The sequence below is a fragment of the Zalophus californianus genome, chromosome 2 (genome assembly GCF_009762305.2).
Source record: "Zalophus californianus isolate mZalCal1 chromosome 2, mZalCal1.pri.v2, whole genome shotgun sequence".
NCBI classification, from domain to species: Eukaryota; Metazoa; Chordata; class Mammalia; order Carnivora; family Otariidae; genus Zalophus; species Zalophus californianus.
The window spans coordinates 60,973,429-60,988,146 of NC_045596.1; the positions used below are offsets into that span (position 1 = coordinate 60,973,429).

A 14,718-nucleotide genomic window follows, 5' to 3' on the forward strand; every position below is an offset into this window, starting at 1 on the left:
TATGATGACTAACATAACATAAAAAAAAAAAGATAGTGTTTGAAATCTACTTGGATTCATGGTGTCTCATCTTATAAGTCTTCGATGATCTCATTATCCTTAGTCCCAAGAAGACTCCCGTGTCACATCCAGGTCAATGGCTTTATGAAGAAAAGAAGCCAAGCAAAACAGATTTGCTCCATGAAGATGGTCCTCTTTGTTATGAAAATGTGCGCAAAGGAGTTAGGGACTTCTGCAGCTGGGCTACTGCTTTTGTAAGTTAGTAGTCATACTTACAACCTACTTTTTAAAGTCAAGCTCAGAGTTGCTATTATTAAAAAATAATGTTAGGATATGATCTAAGTCAAATAAAGTCATAAAGGAATTATGATTCTTCCACCATTTATGATTACAAATGTTTCCTGTAGATGATGTTTCTGGAAAGTTTGCAAGCTTGCAGCCTATTTGAGTGTTTATTGTTTATATGTCACATTGCTGTTTCTTTCTTTCTTTTTAGTGGCTCTTTTTCTTTGCCAGCTTTATTGAGATATAACTGACATAACATCATGTAAGCTTAAGGTGTACAATGTGATAATTCAATACATACGTATATATGTATATATATATGTGTGTGTGTATATTGCAAAATGATTGCTGCAATAGGATTAGTTAACACATCCATCACCTCACATAATTACCTTTTTTGAGTGTGGTGAGAACACTTAAGATCTACTCCCTTAGCAACTTTCAAGTATAAATACAATTTTATTAACTATAATCACCATGCTGTACATTAGATTCCCAGAACTTACTCATCCTATAACTGAAAGTTTATATATTTTGGCCAATAACTACTCATTTCCCCCACCCTGTTGTTTCACATTTTTATTTTCCATTTCAATGTCCTTTTTTTTCTGTGTCCTTCACTCCTTCAATTCATTTTTCTCAGTTATATTTATCTGTAAGTACTCAGGCAACTATGTTTAACCACAACCTTCACAAAAGGTATTTCTGACATGAGTAGACTTTTGTTAGTTCTTAAAATCTTTCCTTGCCCTCCTTTCAAGAACCTATTTAAATACCTATTTGTGTTCTCGAGTCTCTGTAGATGTCTAATTCCTTAGGTTTTTCCTGGATTTAAGACCCACTAGGATTTGTAATCTTCCTCCCCCATTTTTTGAAAACATTAGTCAGTTCTGTCCAATGTATTATGTAGGACTATTTCATTGGAAAGTGACCGAACTATAATTCAGACTAGATTAAGGGAGGTAAGGGAACGATCCAGAGGTCCTAGGAACCTCAGGTATAGCTAGATCTAGGTGTTAAAATGTTGTTTTGTGTTCTCTCTGTCTCTTGGCTGCTCTTCTCTATCTGAATCCATTTATCTGACTCCAGTTTCAGGTGTGCAACATGGTGATTTTCCAATTCTATACATTATGCTATGTTCACTGTAAGTGTAGTTACTATTTAACACTATTACAATACCATTGATTGTATTCCTATGGTGTACCTTTTATCCCCATGACTTATTTATTCCATAACTAGAAACCTTTACCTCCCACTCCCCTTCACCCATTGCACCCATTCCCCCACCCCACTCCCTTCTGACAACCACCAGTTTGTTCTCTATTTATGAATCTGTTTCTGTTTTCTTGTTTGTTTGTTCATTTGTTTTGTTTTTTAGATTCCACATATAGGTGAAGTCATGTGGTATTTGTCTTTCTCTGTCTTATTTCATTTAGCACAATACCCTTTGGTCTGTCCATGTTGTCACAAATGGCAAGACCTCATTCTTTTTTATGGCTGAGTAATATTCCAGTGTGTGTGTGTGTGTGTGTGTGTGTGTGTGTGTGTGTGTGTGTGTGTGTGTGTGTGTGTATACCACATCTTTATGCACTCAGGTTTGTTTAGGATTAAACAGACTGAATTTTTCTCAGCCCATTAATTCCCTCAGGGACTCACTGCTTCTGGCTGGTCCTAAGTTGTTCCTTAATACACTGACAAAGTTCTCCAGAACCAAATACTTCTTGTCCCCAGTGAATGCTGTCTGAGCATTTTCTACCTCTCCTCCAAACTACCTCTTCTCTAGCCATAGTAAAATGCCTCCTTTAGATTAAAGAAGAATTTCACCGTTCGTCCTTGATTCATGCAATGTGATATTCTTCCAGGGAAGTTCAAACATTGATGAAGAATTCATCCTGAAACAGTTTGACATTGACTATCAGAGCAAACCAAGCCATGATGTGCTCCACACGATGAGACTCAACCAGACTCCTCTAGAGCTAAAGAAGAGAGTGGGGTCAAAGAAACTGCAGGAGCCACAGTTTTTCCAGAAACTAGACGACTATGAGCAGAAACACCAGAAACCACAGGTAATTGACGAAAGAGAAGACTGAAAATCAAAGAAAATTAAGTTGGATTAAAATCTTAAATGTTCTTGAATTCTGGTATTTCGGGGGGGGCACTGGCCTTTTTCAGTAGAATTCTTGAATTTTTTTTGGTGTTTAATAAATATTTGTTAAATCAATGAATATTTGATATACATAATAAGCTAGTTATATAAACAAGGCATGCCATTCAGCATAATTTTTTTAAGATTTTATTTTTTATTTGAGAGAGAAAGCATGAGAGAGAGAGCACAAACAGGGGGAAGGGGCAGAGGGAGAAGCAGGCTCCCTGCTGAGCAGGGAGCCCGATGATGCGGGACTCCATCCCAGGACCCCGAGATCACGAACTGAACCGAAGGCAGACGCCCAACTGACTGAGCCACCCAGGCGCCCCCAGCATTATTGTTAGTATCTGAATATTCATTGTTTTCTCTATGTGTTTATATGTTGAAATCCTCTCTCTGTGTTTTATATGTTGAAATTCTAACAGTTGATGGAAATACAGATGAAAGTTTATTAGTCCAAGAGTTAAATGCTGCAGTTAATGATCATTAAAGTTGTTTATTCTTTGTCCAAAGAATTCATGAATTTTGGGGGGAGTCTTGTTGACCGCATTCTTGAGCACATGCTTGCCAATTATTAACAAATTGCTCAGTTTTTCAATACCACTGGCCCATGAGGTAGAAGAACAAGGAAACAGAGGAGAAGAAACAAGCTGTGTTCCAAAGGGAAGCAGAATGGACTTTTAAGTGCTTTTCTACTTTCCTATATGACATACGGCTGCAAATACATATGCACATGGATCAAATTGTATCAGTCCAACAACACATTGTTTTTAAAGATTTTATTTATTTATTTATTTACATACTCACTTATTTATTTGAGAGAGACAGAGCGGGAGGGAGAGAGAATCTGAAGCAGACTCTGTGCTGGGCACAGAGCCTGACATGGGGCTCGATCCCATGACCCTGAGATCCTGACCTGAGCCAAAACCAAGAGTCCGAAGCTCAACCAACTGAGCCACCCACATGCCCCAAGTCCAACAACAGATTTAAGTACCTAAGTGGTGGTCCGGGGTGGGTGTGGGTGTGAGGAAGTTCCTTTCCCTGAAAGTGAAAAAGAATATATTATCTCTACCCTCTGTCTTTTACATGTGATCTTTGATACTATATTTCTAACATCTAACCATAGTAACTTTGTCCTTTATATCTGAACACAGTGGACTGACCTGTTTTTACATGTGATGTTTTCCATCCTTGGCTCTGTTGCATAAGGTTTATGAAAACTATGCATTCCAACACCAATATCAGCACTTAAAATTTTCCATTTGCTCCTCATCTTTCTAAAGCGTAAAATGCACAGTGATGTTGGACAGGCATATTATGTCCATCACACCTGAGGCCTGAACCACAGCTTGCCCTGAATCTGGGCTGAATCAAATTGCTCAATTCCCCGTATGTACAAATCATTGCACAACTGCTGCTTTATAGGCCCTTGTGGTTATTGCCAAAACTGACCTTTTGACTGGCAGACAGAGGATCACTATGTGAAAGTTCAAATACATTTCCATATGGTGTCATTTCCCTTCTGCCTGTAGGACCTCCTTTAACCCTGCTTCTAGTAATGATCTGCCAGTGATTAATTCCTTCAGCTTTTGTATGTCTGAAAATATCCTTATTCTGCCTTCATTTTTAAAGCTATTGTTATGGGTATAGGATTCTAGGCTCACAGTGTTTTGTTTGTTTTCAGTACTTTAAAGATGGTATTCCACTGCCTTCTTGGTTGTATTGTTTCTGATGAGAAATCTTAAGCCTTCCTCATCAGTGTTTTTCTGGACGTGTGTTTTCCCTTGGCTCCTTTAAAGATGTTCTCTTTGTCACTGCTTGTGAGTAGTGTGATTATTATATACACCTTGTGCCTGTGGGTTGCTGAGCCTCTTTGATCCATGTGTTTATAGTTTTCATCAGATTTGGAAAATTTTGATCATTATTTCTTCAAAAATGTTGTTGTCTCTCCCCCTCCCTGCTCTGAGGATGCCCATTACAGGTAACTAGGCTGCACGGGGTTGTCTCACAGCTCACTTTGGGGTTTGGGATTGTTTATTCCTCTCTGTGCTACAGTTGCTGTCCTTACAGGTTCTAATCTGTTCTTTATGCAATGTCTAATCAGCCATCGATCCCCTCTAGTGTATTTTTCATCAATTATATACATTATAATTTTCATTTCAAAAAGTTTGACTTGAGGGGCACCTGGGTGGCTCAGTCGTTAAGCATCTGCCTTCGGCTCAGGTCATATCCCAGGGTCCTGGGATCGAGCCCCACACTGGGCTCCTTGCTCAGTGGGGAGCCTGCTTCTCCCTCTGCCTCTGGCCCTCCTCCCCCCACCACCCCACATTCATGCTCTCTCTCTGAAATAAAAAAATAAAATCTTTAAAAACAAAAGAAAGTTTGACTTGAGTTTTAAAAAAATATTTCCATGTCTCTCCTTAATCATAAACATATGAAATATAGTTATAATAACTGTTTTTGATGTTCGTGTCTGCTAGTTCTAACATCTGTACCAGTTCCGTGTAAGTTTCCATTAATTGATTTGTCTCTTCATTATGGATCATGTCTTCTTGCCTCTCTTCATGCCTGGTGATTTTTTAGTGGAGGCCAGACACTGTGGAGTTTACCTTTGGGGGCAGGGTATTTGTGTATTCCTGTAAACTTGAGTTTTGTTCTGGGATGTAGTTAAACTTACTTGGAAAAGTTTGATCCTTTTGGGTCAGCTCTTAAAATTTTTTAGGAAGGACTGAAGGAATGTTCAGTCTATGGCTAATTCTCTACTACTGGGACAAGACCCTTCATGTTTTTTTTTTTACAAATTATGTTTTGTGTTCTCTCTGTGAGTGAGTGTCCTGTGAGTCTTCAGGTTTCTCAGAAGGGAACAGGCACTGTCCCTGGCCCTGTGTACATGCTGGGCCCTGTTGCTTCTAATGCTTTTGGGTGGTTCTTTCCCTAAACTCAGGCAGTTTCCTCTCATACACATGCTGAGGGGGACACGGGCAAACCACTGGGTGCCCTCTCTATGCACTTCCCTCCTTTCTGTTACTCCTTGCTGCCAACTTGCCCTGCCTTGGTCTGGTCTCTCAATTCTGTCTCCTCAACTCGGAGAGTCTGCTGGTCTCCTCCTGAGTGTCTCCCTGCTCTGTGGCCTGGAAAGTCTCTCAAGACAGTGAACTGGGGCCGGCGCCTGGGCAGCTCAGTCAGCTTAGGTTGGGCATCTGCCTTCAGCTCAGGTCATGATCCTGGGGTGCTGGGATCGAGCCCCGTGTCAGGCTCTCTGCTCAGCAGGGAGTCTGCTTCTCCCTCTCACTCTCCCTCTGTGTTCTCTCTCTCTGGCTCAAATAAATAAAATCTTTAAAAATTTTTTTTAATTTAAATAAAAATAAATTTTATTTATTTGAGAGAGACAGAGATAGTGACAGAGAGCACATCCTACTTGTTATTTGATGTCTAGTGTCTTATAAACCATTATATGTGTGTGTATATTATATTTATATTTATATTTATACTGACTTCTACTTTTTGGCTGCTGCATGTGGGACGGTAAATCTGATCCCTATTCCAGAGGTGGAAATCCCCATCTTTATTTGTATCCCACATACTCTTAGGCCTGCTACATTGCTCTTTGGTCTTCTTTAAAACTCTGAGCTTTTCCCCAACCTTACCTGTGCTCATAGTATTCTCTCTGCCTGAAGTGCCCCTCTTCCCATGTCTACCTTCTCGTATCTCCCTCTAGACCCAGGTCATATGCCAGTTTTTCCATGGAGATTTTTCAGGTCCCTTGGTTGACATGCATTCATTCTTACTTCTAATCTCTCCCAGCAGTCTGTGTCCCTGCTGCAGCATATCTCTCTTTGCCCTGTGTATTCATTCATCCATTTGTCTATGCAATCCCTCAACAAACATTTCTGATTTTCTACTGCTACGTGCCAAAAAGTGCTGGGAACAAATGAAGGAGCAGAGACAAAGGCTTGTTTCCTGCACTTAAGGAGCTTACAGCTAGTTGGGTCAACAGGTAAACGATTAACTATAATGAAGTGATGTCATGGTTCATAGAGACCTAGGAAGAAGTAATCAATTCCAGCAAGCACGGGGTGAGGGTGGGTTCAGTGAAGCCCTCACAGAAGAAATTATGTTTGTACTGAGTCTTGAAAGATTACTAGTCACCCAACAACATAACATATTTCAGAACTCAGATCTGTAGTGTAACAGTGGTATAGATTTCATCCCCTCCTTCTTTTTTCCCTTCTCTTTCCTTCCACTCCCCCTGCTTGTGCGCTCACTCTCTGTCTGACAAATAGATAAGTGAAATCTTTTTTTAAAAGATTTTATTTATTTATTTGACAGAGAGAGAGAGATACAAGTAAGTAGACAGGCAGGCAAGCAGAGGGAGAGGGAGAAGCAGGCTTCCCCCTGAGGCGGGGCTTGATCTCAGGAAGCTGGGGTCATGACCTGAGCCAAAGGCAGACGCTTAACCGACTGAGCCACCCAGGTGCCCCAATAAGTGAAATCTTTTTTAAAAAGTTAAAAAAAAAAATAAACATCCTACAATGCTTAGGAGAGCACCCTCCCTGACCCCCCAACAAAGGATTATCCAGCTCAAAGTATTAATAATGCCAAGTTAAACAATAAATTTTAATTCAACAAATATTATTGAGCACCTGTTATGTCCAAAATACTGTTCTAGATGCCAGAGGGTTGTATCCGGGAACAATCTCTGAAGCTTACATTTTAGAGGATGAAAGGAGAGACAAGCAATCGGAAGACTATATAGCATATCAACTGGTGATATGTACTGTTAAGAAAAGTGAGGCAGGGAAGGAAAACAAGGAGTGTTTTGAGGTGGTTACAATTTTTAAACAATATGCTTGAAATGGAGGCATCAAAACGCTGAATTCAGCTCTGAGAAGGGCTCACTCCCCCTCCCCCCCCCCTTTCTGCTCTGTCCCATCCTCTCTGGTTTAGATAAGGAATATCTGCCTTGACTCTAGAATGACTCACACATTCTGCCTCAGGTTTAAGTGTGAGTGAGAAGAGAGAGGGGCAGAATCTTTGTGGTTTCACATCTTTGCCTTGCTGAGTGTGTGGGCATTACATCCACACTCTCAGGCTATGATATCTTTACATCCTTCATTCACTACTGAGGAACGGGAGAAAGAAAGAAATGACATTTATTCTTCCTTCTCTTTCTCTCTTCCAATTGGAGGCAAGAGAGTAGTGTTGGATAGCATATTTGTTGTTGTTGCTGTTGCTGGATAGCATTTTGTAAGTAGTGTAGCATTTACAAGGCTGAACACAGTGCTGGGCTCATAGTAAGTCTATAACTCATTATTTTGGTTGACTGAGTATTGGTGTTTTTTTGAGATTTATTTATTTTAGAGAGAGACAGAGAGATGGGGACCATTGCGAGCAGGGGGAGGGGCAGAGGAAGAGGAAGAGGGAGAGAAGCAGACTCCCCACTGAGCGATGAGCCTGACATGGGGCTGGATCCCACGACCCTGAGATCACAACCTGAGCTGAAATCAAGAGTCAGATACTTAACCGACTGAGCCACGCAGGCGCCCCGGTTGGCTCAGTATTGTTTAAGGTCATTATCCTTCAGTGAAATATGTGATTTTTATATGATTTCTAGCTGCTTTACATAACTTTCTCCTTTAATCTTTACTACAACCCTATGGAGTGGATACTATTATCTCCATTTTACAGATGAAGAATTAAATAATTTGCCTGTGGACTCATAGCTACTCAGTAGGGGAGGCTGGTTTTGAACCCACGTTTGTCTAAGTCCAAAGACCATACTTAACCATCACATTATTTTCTCGTTCATGAACTTTTCAAGGTACCTTTGTAAATCAAAGCATACTGAAACTTCATAAAATACTTTGGCAAGGATCAATCATAAGCTAAAAATAAATGCTACTGCTTTCATAAGCTAAATCTTCAATGTATTGAAATGACAAGCATAAAAAACAAATGAAATTGGGAATAATGTTATTTTCTGTAGAATCCTCATAAACCAAAGTGTGTGAAGATGAGGTATGGAGCATGGTATCTGAACACCAAGTTGTGGAAAAGGCAAAGAGCAGATGAACCTTTGGTTGACCCCAAGGTCTCGTGTAAAGCTCAAGACGACAATTTTAAAAAGGAGCTGCAGGAACAGGTATGTGTATATACTGAGATTTGATCATCTGATCTAAAGATTATCACAGTGAACCTGGTATTTCATATTGAAACCAGAGTCTATGGGTGAAACATAGGCTCCAGAAGGTCTTCCAGCTTGCATGTTGACCTCAGCAATGAGAAAGCCAAGCCATTATATTGTATATGTATGTGTAATAAGTACATTGTATGTGTAATAAGTAAGACTTGGAATCTCCTGGCTTTGTGGTAGACACACCGTCTCTAAAGATGGGACAACCACTCATTGTATTCCTAGCATTCTTGGAACAATTAATTCTATGAATAAATTGGCTGTTCAAAGGGTGATGTGACCCGCTAGGACCACCTCTCTGCTTAGAATGGATATAACATCATGGGTTCGTTGAGTAACTAAATGTGAAGCTTGTTTTTGTCAGCAACGGATGAATGTTAAAGAATTCAGAATTACATTCGGGAAACGTCTTTATGCAGTTCAGCAGAGTTGTAGAGTCTGGCTGAAAGAAAAGGGGCAAAGGTTAATAAGCACTGATTGATATCACAAAGCAGCAAACACAGGTAACAAGGATGTTCTCTAATGTTACTGCAGATAAACTCTGTGTCTGCCCAACTCTTGTGTACAAGTGCCTAACAGAAAGAAGATACTCACCGTAGTCCTGGAAATTTGGAAATAATGATGCAACACCTGAACAGAACTCTGATAAGAATATTTGTGAACCTCTTCTCTTTTACAACAGGTCCAAAACTTCTCCCAGATACTGATGTGAAAACGCTTTGGAAAAAAGTAAAATGCTGTTCAAATTTGCCTACTCATTCATTCAGTAATCACTCATTGATTGCCTCCTTTAGATTGGAAAGCTGAGACGGGAAGGATGGTCATTTTTATCTTTTCTAGTAGTGGGTATGAAATTCTTGTTTTCAGATGTGGGGCATGACAGAAATTTATAAGCACAAGATACTTATATAAGCCTATAAATAATGTAAATAATGTTCAGTAGAATTTCTTGGTGTATGTTTTTTGGAGCAAAATATCTAAGTTTATGTGAATTTCATACATAACATAAAACTATTACCGTTGTACCTAAAAAATAACAAAACGAATGAACAATTCTCAATGAATTAAATATTGAAAAACAAAAATGGTTACAAAACTTATTGTTTTAAGGTGTCTTAGAAGTTCTTTTTTAAGAAATATATTCTTAAAGGCTTAAGGAATTTTACAAAAATATTCCATTTTGATGGCAAAAGTGAGTAAAGATGTTTGCCAGAATGGTGACAGTAAGCTCATGAAAAAGAAGTAATGTTTAGATTTTGGAAATATGGTTATATATTACAGTAAAAGATTATTTACCTGACAGCTTAGGCACAGGGAGGAGTCAAAACAATGGGATTGTTCCATAATGATGTTTATAAATCACACTCTTGTAATTCCTGAAGATTGAATTACCCTGTGCACTTTAGTTGCACCTGACTATGGCATCCCAATTCATAAGACACAGGAGTGATGGGTTGCTGATAAAGACACAGGAGTGATGGGTTGTTGATAGCCAGTCACTATGATGACATGGCTATCTTGCTGGGAACACATGAGTTTCTCTATTCTTGGTTGAGTTCATTTGGAAGGTGAAATGGTATTAAAGAACTGAGTTACAATGACATAAACTTATCCATCCAATTTTAAAATTCAAATAAATGAAAGGTAAAACCAAAAGGATACATAAATACCCCAAAGATGTTGGGACTGGATCAAATCTTTTCTGATTGTCATGGCCTTTGAAGTTAAAATCTATTAAAGAACAAAATTCAACCAAGTAAGTTTAAAGGTGGTAATTAGCCTTATTCAGTGACTCTCGAATTGGGCACCATCCTGTCTAATAACTGGAAGTGTGCTCCAAGGAGTTGCTTAAAATGGAAGGCTTTTATAGGCAGAAATGGAGTGGGTCAAGGAAATTATTGCAAAAGAAAAGATTGTTCCAGGCAAGGTCACCTTTCTTAGGCGGAAGGGCAGGGATCTTATGCAGAGTACCTCCCCAGTGCTCATCAGGAAATTCTAGACTGACTGGTTTAAAATTCCACTCGTGGGAGAGGCTGAAACTGCAATTAGATTAGGTATTAAATCTCGGTGGGGCTTAACATAAGTGACTCCATTTTGGACCTGTTGTTTCTTTTCAACACTCCCCCCTCCCCCGGTCCCCTTCATGAACCTGTCAGCTGAACTGAGAGGTGTGATCAAAATTGAAGGCATTAGTACTACTCTCAGCTGGCGGTCTGTCCTAAAAGCTCCTGTTGATCTCATTTCTTTTGATGAATCGCTGTGGTGTTCACAGGTCGTGACTTCAGGCTCACAGTCATTTAGCCAGCCATTCTCTTCGTCTCTTTTTTGATGTTCCAGTCTTAGGGAGATCATTTGCTTGGTGATAAGCGGCTACAAACATGCATTTCAAGCTTTTGAGAGAACGGAACACACCAGGGAGATTATTACGATAACCATAAGCAGGATCATTCCCAATGTTTGGAGTGCACTTTGGAGCCATGGTTCCCGAGACCAAACCAGTCAAAGAATGACCCAGTTGTAAGAGTCATCCTTTTAAGCCAAGTGGCTTGCTCAGTGATTTTATGTAACTGAGTTTCAGCTTCCCCAGAAGTGTTAATCTAGGTGCATGCAGCATGTGGTGTTGGCCATAGCACAGACACCGCTTTGCCCAGCCAAAAGATAATCCTATTATCAAGGACAACTGTGGCCAGAAAGTCTAAGGATCTTTGCTGGGCAACTAGGGTCTTAGCAATGGAATCTGCAATGTCTCCAAGAGTTAAGAAGTTTCTGATCATAGTCTCATTTGTATTTACTCCTACACCAGAGGTCAGTCAGGTTTTTAGTGCATATGGGAAGAGAACCGTCTAACCTGAAATAAAAAGTCATCCTAAGTACCTGACAAAGATGGTTCCTGCTGGTGAGATCTCTTGGTGAGTGGGGGCAGATCTGATCTCGATATAACCATGGGCATGTGGGGGTGCAAATATACAAAGATGCACATGAGTAGATGTGTCTACTTGGGTACCTGCTTCTAAGCAGGGGTCAACTGTAGTTTGTGGTGACATGGGAATATAAGAGAAATTGGTCACAGGGAGGACCAGGGGGTCTCTTGCATCATGACGAATCCAGTAATCTGCAAGTTTGCCTCCCTTAGCAAGGGATTGGGAGATACAGATGATGGAATTATCTTTCCTGGCCAATGTTAGACTAATGAAAAAAGAAGAAGAAGGGGTTTCATGTTTAGTCAAAGTATGAGGTATTAATCAGAGTCTTGGGTAGAAGCAGTCTACTTTGGTGCCAGCTACTTCTCTTCCTCACCTATGTGATCCAGAGTTCTCCAGCATCTGTACAGGACCAGATGACAAGTGGAGGCTTCTTTAGCTGTGGGCTGTGTATCCAGGGCTCAATACCCTCTAGTTTTGTAGCAGTGTCAGTGGTCAGAAGTACCACTGTCAGGAGTGGTCAGCCCTTCTAATGGGGCTCAAGGGCTGTCTTTCTTTGATGATGCTTCTGGAATACCCAATCATCAGACTCTAGACTGTGGCCTTGAACTGGGATCAGATTAAATCTTCCTTAATCTGTTGATGATATGCTTGAGCATCAGACAGTAAAGAGGTACAGTAGCTGGTCATACTAGCATGAGACAAGGGATCAGCAGAAGGTTGTATAAGACATTGGTCTGATGGTGACTATCTCCTGTGGACTGAGTTTATGTTTCCCAAAGGGGGTGCTGCAAACGGGGAGAGCAAAAGTAACACCTTAAGCCAGGGGAGTCCCATGATTTCAGCAAGTTCAGAAATGTTAAGTTTGAGGATCCCATTAGTTCTCTCAACCTCGCCTGATGATTCCAGGTGATAAAGACAATGATAATTCCGAAACGTTTGCAAGGTTTTCATTAAGCCTCCTGTGATGTTCCAAGTAAAGTGGGTGCCTGGATGGCTGGAGGTTGTGGAAGGTATCCCCCAAGTGGGAAACACATTCTCTGACAGTTTCTTCGCCATCATGAGGACATCAGCCTCATAGCGGGGGAAGGCTTGCGCGCATCCAGAAAGCACACACAAGTAACAGAACAGATTGAAAACCCGAGCTAAGCAGCAGTTGAATGAAGTCCAGCTGCAGGTGTCCCGAGGGTCCAGAGGGAGGAGGTCTGAGGCCTTTGGAAACAAAAATAGTTTCTCTAGGATTATGAACCTGGCCCGTCAGACATTGCTGCAGACTGTTTTTGCAGTTTTATAGAAGTTTCCCCACCAATGTCAGTTCGTAATCTGAGTTCATCTTAGAAGCCCTGCAATGGGTTCAGTAATGCAAAAACCAAAGAGTGGGGTTTGTCAGGGAGCCAGGAAGAACCAAGCCGCTGTCTTGAGTTTCCCATAGCCCCAACTGTTCATTTCATTTACAGCCCCTGTTTACCCATCTTACTTTCTGATTCAGGTACAGACTGTTGCCATGTTACAAGGATACCAGGATGGCCAAAATCTGGCGAGGAGGGGGCATTTTTTTGCAGAAGCAGAATGGATTTCATCCACGTGCCACAGTCTTTATAGATTTATTTACTGCTGCCTTTGCACAAAAGTCAGCCGGGGCATTTCCCTGACACTCAGGTTTCAGTCTCTCAGTGTGAGCCTCAGTTTTGATGACAGCAATTTCAGGAGGTAAGAGACTAGCAGTAAGAAGATCATTTACCTGTTGCCCATTTTTGTCTGAGTCCCAGAGGACATAAGAGAGCCCTTTTGTTTCTGTAACATCCCTAAGTCATGGACGACCCCAAAGACATGCTGGCTATCGGTATAAATATTGTTTGTCCTCCTGATAGCTGGCATGCTCAGGTAAGGGCACGGAGCTCTGGCTGTTGTGTGGATGGAGCTTAGGGAAGGTTTCCTCTCTCGAGTAGGTCATCTTGGGTAGGAGTAGCACAGCCAGCTTGAAAGTCCCCTTTTTCATTTCTACGGTATGACCCATCCACAAAGATTCTAGATCAGGAGTAGTTAAAGGAGTATCTCATAAATCAGGACCTGCTATCACAAAACAGGACATTAGTACCTTGTAGTCACGGACTCAACCTCCTCAGGTAGAGGTAGTTATGTAGCAGGACTAAGAGTGTTGCGATGTTTAAGACACAGATGAGGCGGTGGACGCAGAAGGATCTCATAGGAAGTTAGTCTACCTGCAAGAAAGGCTGAGTCAATTCTGACTTAAGAAGACTTCGGACAGGGTCAAATCTGACGAGACTGCCACTCATTTTGCTGCTGCCTCTGTGGCCTTAAGACAGCTGGGATAGGCAAGAGCAACTGAATCAAGGTGTGTGCTGTACTAGGTAATAGGCCTCTGTTTACTACCCTGCTCTTGAGTGAGCGTTCCCAGGGCTTGATTATCCCTTTCCTGCACAAATAAGGTGAAAGGTTTTGCACAATTAGGTGGCCCTATGGCAGGCGGTTCTTACAGTGCTTCTTTCAGTCTCCTGAAAGCCTGCTCACGTTTGTCTTCCCAAGAAAAGTGTTCAGGGACTGAAATTTTAGTAAGTTCATAGAGTGGGTTAGCTAATAGCGAAAAATTAGGAGCCCATCATCTGCAATAACCAGTCAAGCCTAGTCATCCCCGGATCTGTCACCTAGTTGTGGGGTGTAGGAAATTCCTGGATTAGCTTAATTCTTTTGGGAGACAGCTGAAGTCCTTCAGGGCTTAGGTAATGACCCAGGTAATGAACCGTGTCTAGAGGTAACTGTAATTTTCTCTTAGAGACTTTGTGTCCCTTTTCAGCTAACTGCTCTAGCAAATAGATGGAATCTTTTATGGACTCCGTTTTGGAGGCTGAAAGTAGCAAGAGGTCATCTACATATTGCAAAAGGGTGGATTTCCCAAGGAACTGGAGTGTTGCTTAAATCTTGGTGAAGTGCTCAAGAGAAGTAAGAAGCGACCTCATGAATTCTTGAGGCATGACTGGCCAGGTAGAGTGTTGACAGTTCAAGTAAGGCAAATAGATATGGCTACAGGGGTCACCAGGGGTGTCGAAAAAGGCTGAACAGATCCACCGCGGTGAACCTTTTGGAGTCTGGTAGAACGTGTGACAGAAGGGTGTTGAGGTTTGGAATGACTGGGATGGGGAATCACTGTCTTA

General features: G+C 41.1%; 1 protein-coding gene across 1 annotated transcript in view; it reads left to right on the forward strand.

Annotated features, from left to right (window-relative positions):
• The window catches only part of FAM47E (family with sequence similarity 47 member E), a 33,983-nt gene that overhangs the window by 12,073 nt on the left and 7,192 nt on the right, over nucleotides 1-14,718 (forward strand). The window contains 3 exon segments of the mRNA XM_027598833.2: nucleotides 104-254; nucleotides 2,148-2,351; nucleotides 8,418-8,573. Of these exon segments, the coding sequence (XP_027454634.1) occupies nucleotides 104-254; nucleotides 2,148-2,351; nucleotides 8,418-8,573 (511 nt within the window).